The following is a 13,701-nucleotide window of genomic DNA, read 5'->3' on the forward strand; positions in this document are numbered from 1 at the left end:
TTCACAGCCCAACAAGGTTCTTAAATATTTTAGTTCAAAATTATATAAAATTAAAATCTGGCTCTTTTAAGATCTGATTTTTAAATTTTTTTAATTCAAAATTTTGATCCCTTTACCACCCTTAGAACAAGGGGACCTGAGCTGGCAGTAGGCCGACGCGCCGCTCGTTCTCGTGTTTGGCCCGTCTCGGCCATCATCATTCATCGGGAACAGCAGGCTTACGCAGACGGATCACAGGAGGAATCGCTTGTCCCGCGCGCGCGCACGTCGCCGGCGACGAAGCGAACGATATGGCCCAGGGCAGCGCTCAAATCATTACTCCAGATTGCGACGTGCGCGCGCTATGGCCCAGGGCAGCGCTCAAATCATTACTCCAGATTGCTGCTGCCGACGGAGACGGCCGGTCGATTCGGTTTCTTGCCGGCGCTGCGCCTGGCAAGGAAGCGCTGAAAGCGAGGGCACACATGCGCTGCCCAAGTGCCCAGCCTTGCCGAGTGCCGCATTCGATTGCACCTCCATGATCAAGGCCCGGAAGGCAATTCCGCATCCTTTTCTCTGCAAACCGTAAAGCAGCAACTGTAGTATATAGCAAAATGCTCAAGAAAGCAACTTCGCGTCGACCTTTTTTTTTACACAAAACTTTGTGTCGACCTTCTTGAGCAAGAGCAGAGCAACAGTGGTCTATATTCTCGAATGGTTTGAATCAGATTGCTCAGATTCAACATATCTGAAAAAGGGCTTGTATGCAGTCTGTTATAAACGACGGCGAAGAACAACAAAGTCAAACTATAGGAGACACGAGGATTTAACATGGAAAACCCTTCCAATGCGAAAGGGGAAAATCACGAGCGCCATCCAGCAAATCTTCACTATATCGGGTGTGTGTTTACAGCGCCTAGCGGCGGCTTACAAGAGGAATAGAATGGTGACGGGCCTCTGCTTTGCTACGTCGGAAGTCGGCCTTTCCTTTTGTGCAATGAATTTGGATCACAATATAACACAGTCCATATACCACTATTGTACTTCTTTTCAGCACACCATGTAGAGAAATAATATTCACACTGCCCAGCGAGGCTTCCGCGTACTCCCTCCGTCCCGCGGTAACTGCACTTTCACGATTCAAAGAATGTCCCAATTTAACTACCTATACTTTACCTCATGCAAGAGCACGTGAGTTATGATACAATTATTTATGATATTGTGTTTAGATCAATTATTTAGCGATACGCATTACCAACTTTATTTCCACTAGTATGGATCGTTCTATATATCAGTACTCGCCTCCAGCTATCGATCGATCCAGTGGCGGGCGCAGCTTAGAAAATTAGGGGAAAGGGGCGCTTGTCTACCTCATCCCCTTCCTTTTCTTTCTCCTTCCTCTTTTTTTCCCCTCTCTCTTTTCTTCTTCTTGATTCATGTCAAAAAATTGCTCGGGGGCTTGGCGGATCCATGGGTATTAGTCCGATAGCCCTCCTGTATCCGTCCCTAGATCGATCTATGTATCAGTACACTCTTGCAGCTCATGGATCAATCTATGCATCAATACTCTCCTCCAGCTCTATGATCACTGGTTTTGCTCGCGAAACTGTGGCACAGGAACCTAGTGAGAGTTATAGGTGACATGTAAAAAAAATAAATGGAGTAGCTTTTATGAATGAATCAACGAATGGTGTGAAGTGCTTACATTTTAATTACATCTCTTTCTATTCACTGATAGATGCAAAAAAAATACGGACAACTGGATCTTTTTATGATCATCTATGGCATTGCTCGAGGACCTCCATGAAGATTCACCCGAGAGTATTGTTCATCGGGATTTGAAACCACAAAATATTCTGTCGGATAATGAATTTAAACCCAAAATCTCTGACTTTGGGCTTGGAAATATTTTTGTTAACAACCAGAGACGGATCCAACACGGGGCCAGGGGGGCTCAAGCCCCGCCCTACCCTAGGAATTCCATGGAAAGAAGAGGAGAGGACAGGGGAAAATAAGAGGAAAGAAGGGCGAGAAGAAGAAGAGGGGGAGGAGAGGGCTAGATGAAGGAGAAGAGAGATGAGACTCCAAATATTCCTATTAGTGACTCCTTAGTAACGCCGTTGTGATACAGTCATGGGTTACATGGCTCCTGAGTACGCGCTTAACGAGCTATACTCCACAAAAGAAAACCTTTACAGCTTTGGTGTTCTTATTATAGAAATTATCACGGGCAAACCAAACAACAGCAACGCTCTCCTTCCTTTGGTGAGTCTTGCTTTTTAGTTCAGTTGAGTTGAGTGGCAAGAATGACATCGTATTAATCAATTAATTCGGGTACCAAATTGAATCAATCAAAGAGGTCTGGGAGCATTAGACAAACGGAACCATTTTGGACCTAGTGGATTCTTCATTAGTGGCAGATAAAATTGTGAGATGCAGCCACATCGGGCTGCTCTGCGTTCAAGAAGAGGCTGCCCAGAGGCCGACCATATCGACGATGCTAATCATGCTTAACAGCAGCAGCGGAGCCCTCATTGATCCATTGAAACCCCTAGCGGCTCTTTTATCTGAGGAGGCATCTTCTTCGGTGCCCGCCAAAAGGTCATTATCAGTTATCATAAAGCTGGATGAGAGTATTGATATATAGATCGATTCATAAGCTGGAGGAGAGTACTAATACATAGATCGATCTAGGAGGCGGATCCAAAGGGGGGTGGGCTTGCTCCCCCCTCCCCCACCCCACCCCACCAGACTAATGCCAATGGATCCCCCTAAGCCCCCGAGCAATTTTTTGACATGAATCAAGGTGAGGAAGAAGAAAAGAGAGAGGAGAAAGAAAAAAAAGAGAAAGAAGAACAAAAAAAAGGAGGATGAGGTGGACAAGCCCCCCTCCCACCTAATTTTCTAAGCTACGCCCGCCACTGGATCGATTCATAGCTGGAGGAGAGTACTGATACATAGATCGATCCATACTAGTGGAAATAAAGTTGGTAATGCTTGTCGCAAAATAAAGGTATGGGATCTACATCTCCTTCTAGTATTGTGTTTAGATCAATGATCATGCCTTATGATGAAGGGAAATGCATGCCAGAGTGGATGATGACTCTGGTTTGGGTGATGGTGGCTGCAGCTCAGATACAAGAGGAATGCAGGCTTGGAGTTATGATGTGTTTATATAGTGGAGGACTACTGCCGGTGGGCACGGGTTCAGATTTTGAATGTCTCTGTAATGGTGTCATTTTCTTCTCTCCTATGCGATGCTTATTTTTTGGGATATTCCAGATTGTATACGTGAGGCATAGTTGTTTTTCAAGTGTAACGTGTGAGAAGCTACAATGATTACCTATATTCCTACTCTGTCTATTGTACCTTACTGTACATAGAGGTACTAATGTCATTTCCTATGAAAAATTGCTATTCAAATTCTAGAATTGCATTTAAACATGGACGGAGGGAGCACACAACTACAGTAAGGTCAGTCTCAGTGAGAGTTTTATGGACACAGTTATCTAGACCGAGAACTAGGTAACTGTGCCAGATGAGTTTTAGAGCAAGTTTTATAGTTGCGCTTACAGCTGGCGAAACAACACCCAGCGTGGACAATAATTAATGCGGCGTGGCACTGCGGCAGCACGCTGGGAGCCTGCGACAGCGACATCCAGCCAATCAAACTGAGAAGCGTTGCGGCACAAGGCTTTTCGCCCACTTTCGGCCGGCGTATCGCGAGTTGGTCGCTTCAATCTCTCTCCTACTTTCTTTCTCCTCCATGTAAGACGTCGCGTGCTACACGCCGATTATAATACCTGCTCTTATGGTGATGAAACTCTCCTCACATCCCATGAAACTCTATCATTCTCTTTCCTTGCCTTATCAACAAAATTGATGATATATAATGTCATGAAATCCTTCATGAAACTCCCATTTAGACTATCAACAAAATTGATGATATATAATGTCATGAAATCCTTCATGAAACTCCCATTTAGACTGACCTAAGTCAGTAACGAATAACGCTGCCGCTGCAGCTCTGTCACTCTCATGCTACACACCCTTAGGTTCATGTGCCGCATAATAATTAACTAGCTCTACTAGTTTACAATTTTGTCTTGTTTAGATTCCAAAATCTTTTTGGCAAAAACTATTTTATCAAATGTTTGGATACATGCATGGAGTATTAAATATGGATAAAAAAATCAATTGCAGTTCACGTGTAAATTACAAGATGAATCTTTTAAGCCTAATTGCGCCATGATTTGGCAATGTGGTGCTACAATAAATATTTGCTAATGATGGATTAATTAGACTTAATGAATTCGTCTCATGTTTACCGGCGTAATCTGTAATTTGTTTGGTTATTAGTCTGCATTTAATACTTCAAATGTGTGTGTCCGTGTACTTCAAAAACTTTACCCCAAAAGAACTGCGGGCGAATACTTCATGGGGGACCAGTCGAATCCAGAGCCTTGTAGGTCACTCAATCTCCGGAGCTCCCAACATTTTCCCTATCAAATCCTAACCACCACCCCACCACAATTAAGTATGCTAATCGAATCTCCTTTATCCCAACAAGCTTTGCTGGAGGATAGACACCCCACTTGATGTACTTCTTGTGCAAGTACTAGTAGCTGCGTTTTTTCATACTAACTCGTGCAGTTGTGCTGCAGCTAGCAGTGCACTAGCTGCGATGAAAAGTTAAGAGTGTCTCAATAGTGAAACAATTGTACTAGCTTCTATACCAAGCTATGATCAGCATGTGGATAAGTTGTGGGCTAATGGCTAATGTCACTAGGATAAACCGGAGCAGCCATAGGCAGCCGTAGGCAGAATCTTGCCTAATCCCGTCGCGGCATAAACTAGCTGTTGAGCCGGCATAAACTAGCAGTTGAGCAGCAGGACCTTGGGAACCAGAGCTCCAATCAAACAGCGCTCGATGCCGGGCCCTGCATCGCGTGTGCCGCCGCACAAGCGCTTCTCCCATCTCCATGCACATGCATCTGGCCCGGACAAAAGTAGCTTTGCAGCCGCCGCTCACTCTCCCAGTCGCCACTCGCCGGTGCCGAGGCCTTTGGCTCTTCCTGCCCCGCCTGGCCGCCTTTGCCCTTTGTGGCGGCTTTGTCTATCTGACCTGATTTGCACGTACTACTGTTTCTCTGCAAGGCTGCAGCCTGCAGCTGAACCAAGCTATGATCAGGAGCTGACGGAGGAGTCGGAACAAGGGCGGGCAGCACACTTGAAATCAGGAGCTGCTGGGCATCTTTTTACAGTACCGTACTATTTGTCTATTTTGTGGGGTTTTCTGTGTCGAGATTGTGGGTACCAACGTGTTTATAATGCGCGTCGTGGAATCTGATTCTGGCAGCACTACTAAACAAACGATGAATCCATCAGGCTTCTGAATCTGCTCGGTTATTTTAGCTGAACTTTTCCAGTCTTTGTTAAGGGAAACGAAGCTAGAAAAACTCTGAAACTGGACTGAATTTAGCGTGTCAAAGATACTTCTCTATGCTATACTGTAAGTTAGTTACATGGAAGTATCCTATCCTAGGCTCAGGTCCAGCGGACCCCGGATCTCATCTGCATACTGCTACGGATCACACTACCGAGCTTCTACAGCGTAATCCAACCTGCCAGCACACAAAAGCTGAGCTCACGTGATTGGCCTGAAAAAACCTCGAGGCGAACCCGGATCTCAGATCTGGCACGCACACCGAAGGTCCCAGTTGCTCATCACTGGCTCTGTTTAGATGCGAAAATTTTCGGATAAGTTTGGATGTAAAATACTGTAGCACTTTTATTTGTATTTGGTAATTATTATCTCGTTATGGGTTAATTATGCTCAAAAGATTCGTCTCGCAAATTATAAACAAACTGTATAATTAGTTATTTTGTTTAGCTACATTTAATACTTTATGTATGCGTTGAAATATTTGATGTGATAGGAAATCTTGTAAAGTTTTAAAATTTTGAAAGCAACTAAACAAGACCCAAGCCTGCTTCCAAATCCACAATAAAAGCCCCATGTCTGTCTCCTGTTTCTCCCCCCTCGCCCCAACTGCAAAGCAAGGGGAATACTAGTGATGCCCGTGAATGAACCCAGCAGCAGCTCGCAGCAATCATGAATGCCGGATGCGTCCCTTGTACTGATGCAGGAAAATCCTCTGCATTACAACAGGGAGTGAGAGAGACACGTCAATCTGTCAGTACTCGGTACAAGTCATTGCAACGAGGAGCAGCTGATAATTGTAACAGCCCAAATTTCAAGTATAGATAAAATTGAGACAAATAAATAAATCAATGCTTGATTTGGTTTTTTTATTTGGATCTTCTCATGATTTTGTGCATAGAAACTCTCTTACAAAGAAATGCTAGACCAATTTTGTTAAGCTTCTCCATGTTTTTGAATAAATTCTATTTGAATTTGAACTTTGGTTTGAATTCGGAAAAAAAACGAACAAACAAAGAGCACAGCTCGGCCTGGGCCGAAACCCAGCCCAGCTGGCCCAACTCCCTTTCTTTCTCCCTTTCTTTTTCTTCCCTCCCTGTCTGGGCCGACCGCCGGCCGCGCGACCCACTCCAGCCCGCGCGCGCCCTCCACTCCTCGTGTCGCTGCCGCCTGGGGCCCGCCCGTCAGCTGTCGTCTTCCTCCGTCCGCCGCGCGTCGCAGCGCCCACGCCGCCGCTGCTTCGCCGCACAGCTCCGCCGCGCCTCGTCACCCCAGGGCACAGCGCAGCACAGCTCCTCCACCACTCTGTGCTCTGCTGCCTCGGGCTCGTCCTTTTCCCTGTGCCGCGGTGAGACGGCCAGCGCCGCGCCTTCCAACTGCGCCGCCCGGGTGCAAGGACGCGAGCTGGACGAGGGCATTCAATACCTGGCTAAGCTCGAGCGTCGCACGCCATCCACGAGCTGCTCCTCCCCGTCCAGCTCACCGCCCACTTCACCTCCCTTCCTCCTCCCCTCTCTGTTCCCAGTCAAGGCGGAGCACGCCGCCGGGCCCCACCACGGCCACCTCACCCCTCCTCACTCGCCAACGCCGCACCGACGAGCCGTCCTCATCCACAGCCAAGCTCCAGCGCCGTACGCCGCTCACGCGCTGCTCCTCTTTTCCTCTCCTCTTTTCGCTCGGTGTCTCCCCTTTCTTCTCTGCTCGCGGCAGCCACTCGAACAGAGCTGCCCCGCCGGCCAAATTCGCCTCCCTCTCTCCACTATTCCTAAATCTCTCGCCACTATAGCCCCACCACCTCCCTACGCTCCCCCAGAACCCTCCATGCCGAGCTCCGGCCACCAGCCGGCCCAGAATCAAAGGTTCCCCACCCGCCAGGGCACCACCACCCGCCATGGCCACCTCACAGTCGATAGACCATCTCCGACCCTTTCCGCCCCAAACAACCACACCAACAGGATCCTGGTGCATCACTGATGCTCACGGACCCTTTTCCCCCTCTCTCCCGCACCAGTGCCGCGGTGCTTGCTCGCCGGAGTTCGGGAGCCGCACCTCGCCATCGTGGAGCACCTCCGCCGCGCCAACTCGTCACCATGACCCCTCCATCGAGCTCGCCGTCACCTCCTCGTCCTCCCCGGCGCTTCCCCTGTTCGAACCAACCCCCGGACGGCCATTTTGGCCAAGTCCGGCGACCCCGCCGTTGCCCCTACTCGTCGCCGGCGCGCAGCGCCGCCCGCCCGAGCCGTCGGTGCCGCCAAGCCGCCAGCCGAGCCGAGCCGGACCACCTCAGCCCCCGGATCTTGATCTGACGGTCTAGACTGGATCTAGACCGAAGTCAATTCCCCAAATACCGGTCAACCCTTGTAACTTTTGCAAAAGAGCCCTCGAGTTTTATTTAAATCAACCCGCAGTCCTTATCTGCTCAAAAATAATTAGTTTTAGGCCCTTTTCTTTATGTTCTAGCCCCTGACCTTTTACAAAATTGCCCCCACCGTCCAGCCTTCACTGTTTTCCAATCTAGCCCTTGTACCTTTAGTTTATTTCTATTTTAGCCCCTAGTTTTCTCCTGTCAGCCCCCTGTAACTTTTAAAATTCTCGCAGATAAACCCCTGGAACCTTGTTTTAGCCATATCTTCCTCATTTTAACTCCAAACTGAGTGAGTCTTTTCTTGAAATTTTCTAAAATCATGCTCTATCATTTGTTAGTGTTTATTTGGTTGTTCATTGCTGTTTATTTGGTTCTTTTGCATGTGCTTTGGTTCGTCCGTTTCGAGTAGACGATGAGATGTTCGTAACTGTGCCAGACGCTGAGCTAATATTCGAGAAATATGAACGATCAGCAACAAGGCAAGCACCTCCTTAATCATTCTTGCTCCTATTTAAATTCCTAAGCCTACAATTATTTGCATGCGATGATGATTTTATGAGTCCAAATGTTATTTTATGTCGGGTAGACACGTCCTACTTCAATGCATTTACTTTTCTTGTTATTTTGTACCCCTTTTATACCTTGTTACCCTAAGATTATGTGTTATTCGCGTAGTTCAGAGTCACATGCTTAGTTGGTTTAGTATTTGCGCAATAGTTAAGTAGCATCACATGTGTTGGTTTCTTTTAAAGAAAATATACATTTATATGGTTATTTTTAAAGGATAAAAACTCTATGGTAGACGCGGATGAATATATGGTCTAGTGGATATGATGGTACGAGGATGAAAGAAAAGAATATGGATGATAATATGGATGGAAAAATGGATGATGGATATGGCTTGGTTCTGGATGCGTTTCCGGTGCATTTTAGGAATTTATCACCCGTGTCAAATTAAGGACCGGTAATTGGCACTATTCTAGCCAAGTATTACAGTGCAACCATACGGCTAAATGGGCACTGGCCTTAGCCTATTAAGTCAGTTGGCCCCGAGAGGATGCTACCGCCCGAGTGCTCGAGGAGTTCGTCGGTGTCGGGGTAGCTAACCCGGGCAGATGTATGGAGCCAAGAAACTCCTACAGTCTGTCGAGTAGCATATCTTGGGTCCAGTTGATGTAACGGTTTTGTCATGTTAGCTTGCCGACACATCTAAGGAATTGTGTATATGCGCATTGGCTCCGCGCTGGCATTAAAGTGAAACATGTCGTATGGGTAAAGTGTACAACCTCTGCAGAGTGTAAAACTATTCGAATAGCCGTGCTCACGGTCATGAGCACTTGAGCTAGTCGCCGGTTTTAGAACTTTTCGTTTGGAAGTTGGTATGGGAATTGTTTGGTAACACTTGCACTGGTTCAAATTGTTGTTGGACCGATATAGATGGTCAAAGGACCGCGAAATGGGAAATGGGGAGTCATGATTGGTTTTATCGGTCTATTTTATATAAAATAAAATATTTTCAAAATTACGCATATAAAGATACACCCAAATAAAATGCAGCCTAGTGCTAGTGAACCTGTCAGCCTTCCTTGATTAACCATGCATGTATTATAGGATTTTTGATATACACCCGAAGTCTTGCGAGTACAAAATTGTACTCACCCTTGTTGCTAAAATTTTAAAATCCAGAGTTCGAAGAAGAGCCGTCTCAATTCAATTCCTTGCCGAGGGATGCGGGTTTTCGACGTTGGTTCTTTCTAGGACTATTACCTGTGGGAATGGTGAGGCACACTACTGTAGGATGAAAGTCCTATATTTCTGTTTGCATCTGCTGCAAATTATATATGCTTTGATTAAATTTTAATATTACTAATAAATTTTGAGTGCAGTTGTGATACCGATGCTGTTGTGCGTACTGATCATGAGACAAGTACAATAAAGCACAACGGAAACCTGGTATTTGCTAGCCCGGGGGCCCACAATAATTGAGCCTCCCTAGGCATTGCACGGGCAGCGAGTCAAGGGTAACAAACAACAGACAGTGAACGAAAAGATCTGGTTAGGTGCAGAGTATCCATGCAGGTGATGGCTCAACTAAAACAGAAGAAAAATACCCGGCGCCAACTGACTTTCATCTAAAATTGCCAGCACCATTTACAAGTGCCACAGGTGATGGATGCATGCACCAATGCCAGCCGCCGATGCTTTAACATAAGGTTCTGGCGCAGAACTCTGAGAAGAGAGACACCACTTGAGGCGAAAGGAAAGACGGTTCTCCAACAAGCATCAGTGAACGTGATTGGTAATAAGCAAAACCACGCAATCTTAAAATGTCCTTCAGACTCTGTTGACTGGTCTGAGAAACTAGTTGCCACAGTGTGAGGAGATCTATGGTTATTGCTTCTCGAAGGTGTATGAGAGTTTAATGCCCTACAATCCAGGACATGGGGCTAGAGGTAGGAGAACAGCTGAAATCGGATTTCCGGTACATTGTAACTTTATTAAAGTCCCAATCAGGTCAAGATTCGTGTCAGTTAAATGAGATTTACATAATATACATTGGATCATTTATATTCTACTATACGAATTTAACCATCCCTGATCAAGTTTGTCGGCTCACTTAGAACATACTTTGGAAGTTCATATTTGGCACCTGCATTATAGTGAACAAGGACATTAATAATTTGGAACACCATATTACACAAAATGATGATATGTAGAACAAGAAATGGGAAAGGTCATATACAAAATACCTCTTTCATCATAGCAAAGTGTCATGTCGGAACTTGATACGATGATGCCAGCGCTATCCACTATGGTCTGTGCAAGTTCCAAATCAGAATCTGCAGCAGCTCTAAGTGCATCCCAAATTTCTGGAAGAAAAAAGAAAGGTTAACTTTGAACTAAAAAACACCGGCATTAATGCTAACTGTTTGTTGTATTTATCATATTTATTGAGTATCACCACCAAACATAAACATTTATGTCATTATGTGTATAAGGCAATACACTATGTAAATTCACAAGCATCTATATGTTCTACTCCAACCTTTTCCACATAACCAAGCAAAAAATAAGGCACTAGTTTAGGAATATATTTGTGATAAATATGCATGGCAATCATAAACTCAAACCCTCAAAAAAATGTTCATTCCCTTGGCGACATAGGAGATGTCCATTTCTATCTTGCAATTACTCTTGTTACAAGATCAGTTATGACTTATGGTATGGTACCTAATACACTTTTTTTCCTCTTAAGGCAACAGTTGATATGTCAAACCTAACACCAACTAGAGGACTGAATCAACATTATTTGGATGTGAATTCAAAGTAATGCGCTGCAAGCATTTATTTAGCAAAGCTCAATTGAAACAGACTGGGCCTTCATCTCAGGAGGAAAAAAACGAGTGGTCCACCAAGCAGTATAAATGCATCACAGATTCATTAATAAACGTCAACAGTAGTAAGCTGGACTTGCCATCAGTAAATACAAAATGTACCTTTCTGTCCACCATAGTGAGGAGCAGTGTCCCAAAATTCATCACGCATCTGTTTGAGTTGTGCTGGAGTTATTGCTTGGGTGTGCTTCCAAGGCTTTGGTTTTTTCAGCTTCTTACCATTATCTGAGACAAACAGAGAGTGTTGGGATGTTGGGCATTAATAACTGAGTATATCAGCAGCATGTATGGTTTACAGAAAATAAGTAAAGCATTTTACCAATAAACCAAATCAGATTGCACATTCACAAAGCTAATACCATCAACAAAAGGTGACAAATAACATTCTATTTCCAAGCATTGACAAATGATATGTCATTATGTTATCTCTAAACAAAGTTCCGACCATGCTGATGAAATACTTACAACAACAACAACAACAACATAGCCTTTTTTCCCCAAGCAAGTTGGGGTAGGCTGCTGATGAAATACTTAGACTAGTTTAAAAACAAACCCACTAGTGCCTCTAGTAAAGAAAAGGGGTGACGATTTGGATATTCTTTTAACATAGTATGTTCCAATCTTAGTATATTTATAGAACATATAAAGTTATAATATCATGAAAATGCTTTTCTCCACAAATCCAAATGCTAAGTCAACATTGAAAATGAAATGCTAGCAAACTGATAAATGTTTGACTGCATCCTTTCCAAAATGCCATTATTTTTGTCACTTGGGGGAGTAGTTTACAACCCCGATTGTGAAAACACTACTTTTATACCCCACAAATTCCTCACACGCTGAGTAAGAAGATACAAAATTGACCTCACTATCAACGCTTACAGTGATTTTATGGAGGCCTACAGAATTGTCACAGCTTGATGAACATTTTAAAGTAGTTTAAACTAGTACAATAAGGATGGACCAGGACAAAGTGAAAGAGTCAAATCGTGCAGCTGGGTTTAACAGCATGCCTAGAATTAAACAAACAAGGAAAGATAACTGCACAGGGAAGAATGCCTCCCATCTGATATTGTCATCTTGCTCCTATCTGATCCGTGCCTGGTGGATAAGGTAGCTGCAATCAAACAAAGACTATCTAACAGAAAGCAAGCCCGCTAAATCAACCAATGGCTTTCCTCCTATGAATAGATTAAACCATCCCTTCAATTTTCCTTTCATAACTTTATATCTTTGGTTCTGCTACCCTGTAGAAACCATGGCTTAGCCAGTGGAACGTCTTTCCCCCAACCACAGGAATAAAGCATCATTTCAGTTAGCCATTCATAGTGTCACATCTTTTGATTTTGCTAGGCATGAGCAGAGCTGCAGAAGTGTGTCTGTTGTACGAAGAATAAACCGTCAGTTCCACTTCCTTCCACGAAAATCAGTCATATCCTCCTCTCCCCATCAACTGTATGATCTACCTTTTGCCCCCAAAAAGAGAAGAGAACCTCCTTTCAATTGCCATGTCGTAATAACAAAGTCTCTCTCTGCACCTGTTGAATGCGAACTCCATCGCAAGAAGCTGTACCACAGACAAGCTGATCGCGGCTCTTCCCTGCAGCTCAGTTAACCATCGATAGCAGCAGGCATAGGCGCATAGCTACTGAGTTCCCAATCTGCTCCCAGATTATACAAAAACCAAGGACTCTACTAACAAACTAGCTACCTTTGTACTCTATAATTCGGTTCAGGAACCAGATTGCCCAAGATCCCAATCTGAACCACAAAAAACAAGGGAACGGAGACAGCAAGGTGCCGAGAGAGAGAGAGAGACTGGGCAGAAGAACAGACCGTCAGTCTTTGGAGTGGATCCGGCGCATCCCATGGCGACGGCCCGATCAGACGGGCATCGGCGACGGCGGATCCCCCTCTAGACGCTTCTGGACTGGATGCGGAGGCGGGCGCCGCGGGCGGAGGGATGAGACTTGGGAGGACGTGCGAGAGAGCTGTGGTGGGGAACTGAAAAGCGGAGCAGGAGTGGGGGCGGTGGCGGATGCATCTGTAGGTGGTCGCGCGCGCAGCACACGCTGGCACGCTGCTAGCCCACAAACCGGTGCGGCGGGTAGCGGCGGATACGCCGACGACGACGAGGTGGCTTCGTTTGCCATCTGCTTTGCCCCCATCGTTTTTCTCAGGTTGGGCTGGCCCAGCCGCCCAGCCGAACGTTGACAGGCAGGCTGCAGCCCACGGCCGGACGAGTGTGATATGATTGGTCAATGGAGGCCCTGTAATAATTCAAGTCCGTGCCGGCCCAGTATTATCCATTCTGAATTTTATCTAAAAGCATACATTAGAGTTTCAAAAATTTAAAACTCGGCACGTGCATAGTTTATCCGTAGGTGTACTTTACTCTAGTGCATATGCATCCTAATTTGTAATTTTTCTATGGATTTTCCAAAACAATCTTAAATGCCAGCTTTTCTGACAATAAATTTATGGAAGAACTATAGGTTGGCCAAGTCTTCTTTTTTTTT

The 13,701-nt window shown here is 45.3% G+C and overlaps 1 protein-coding gene across 1 annotated transcript; it reads right to left on the reverse strand.

Annotated features, from left to right (window-relative positions):
- Positions 1-10,244: 10,244 nt before the first annotated feature.
- LOC120707930 (ubiquitin domain-containing protein 1-like) lies at positions 10,245-13,328 on the reverse strand. The gene is made up of 4 exons (XM_039992992.1): positions 13,019-13,328; positions 11,285-11,407; positions 10,538-10,657; positions 10,245-10,437 (listed from the first exon to the last, which is right to left on the reverse strand). The coding sequence occupies exons 1-4, from the start codon at positions 13,050-13,052 to the stop codon at positions 10,373-10,375; spliced, it is 342 nt and encodes a 113-aa protein (XP_039848926.1). The 5' UTR covers positions 13,053-13,328; the 3' UTR covers positions 10,245-10,372.
- Positions 13,329-13,701: the final 373 nt, after the last annotated feature.

The sequence above is a fragment of the Panicum virgatum genome, chromosome 5K (genome assembly GCF_016808335.1).
Source record: "Panicum virgatum strain AP13 chromosome 5K, P.virgatum_v5, whole genome shotgun sequence".
NCBI classification, from domain to species: domain Eukaryota; kingdom Viridiplantae; phylum Streptophyta; class Magnoliopsida; order Poales; family Poaceae; genus Panicum; species Panicum virgatum.

Excerpts from the sequence above, each read along its gene's own strand:
- LOC120707930 (XM_039992992.1), bottom strand. The coding sequence starts at position 13,052 with ATGGGATGCGCCGGATCCACTCCAAAGACTGACG. Across the intron at positions 11,408-13,018 it reads ATCCACTCCAAAGACTGACG|ATAATGGTAAGAAGCTGAAA; the intron begins GTCTGTTCTTCT and ends TGTTTGTCTCAG. Across the intron at positions 10,438-10,537 it reads ACTTTGCTATGATGAAAGAG|GTGCCAAATATGAACTTCCA; the intron begins GTATTTTGTATA and ends ACTATAATGCAG.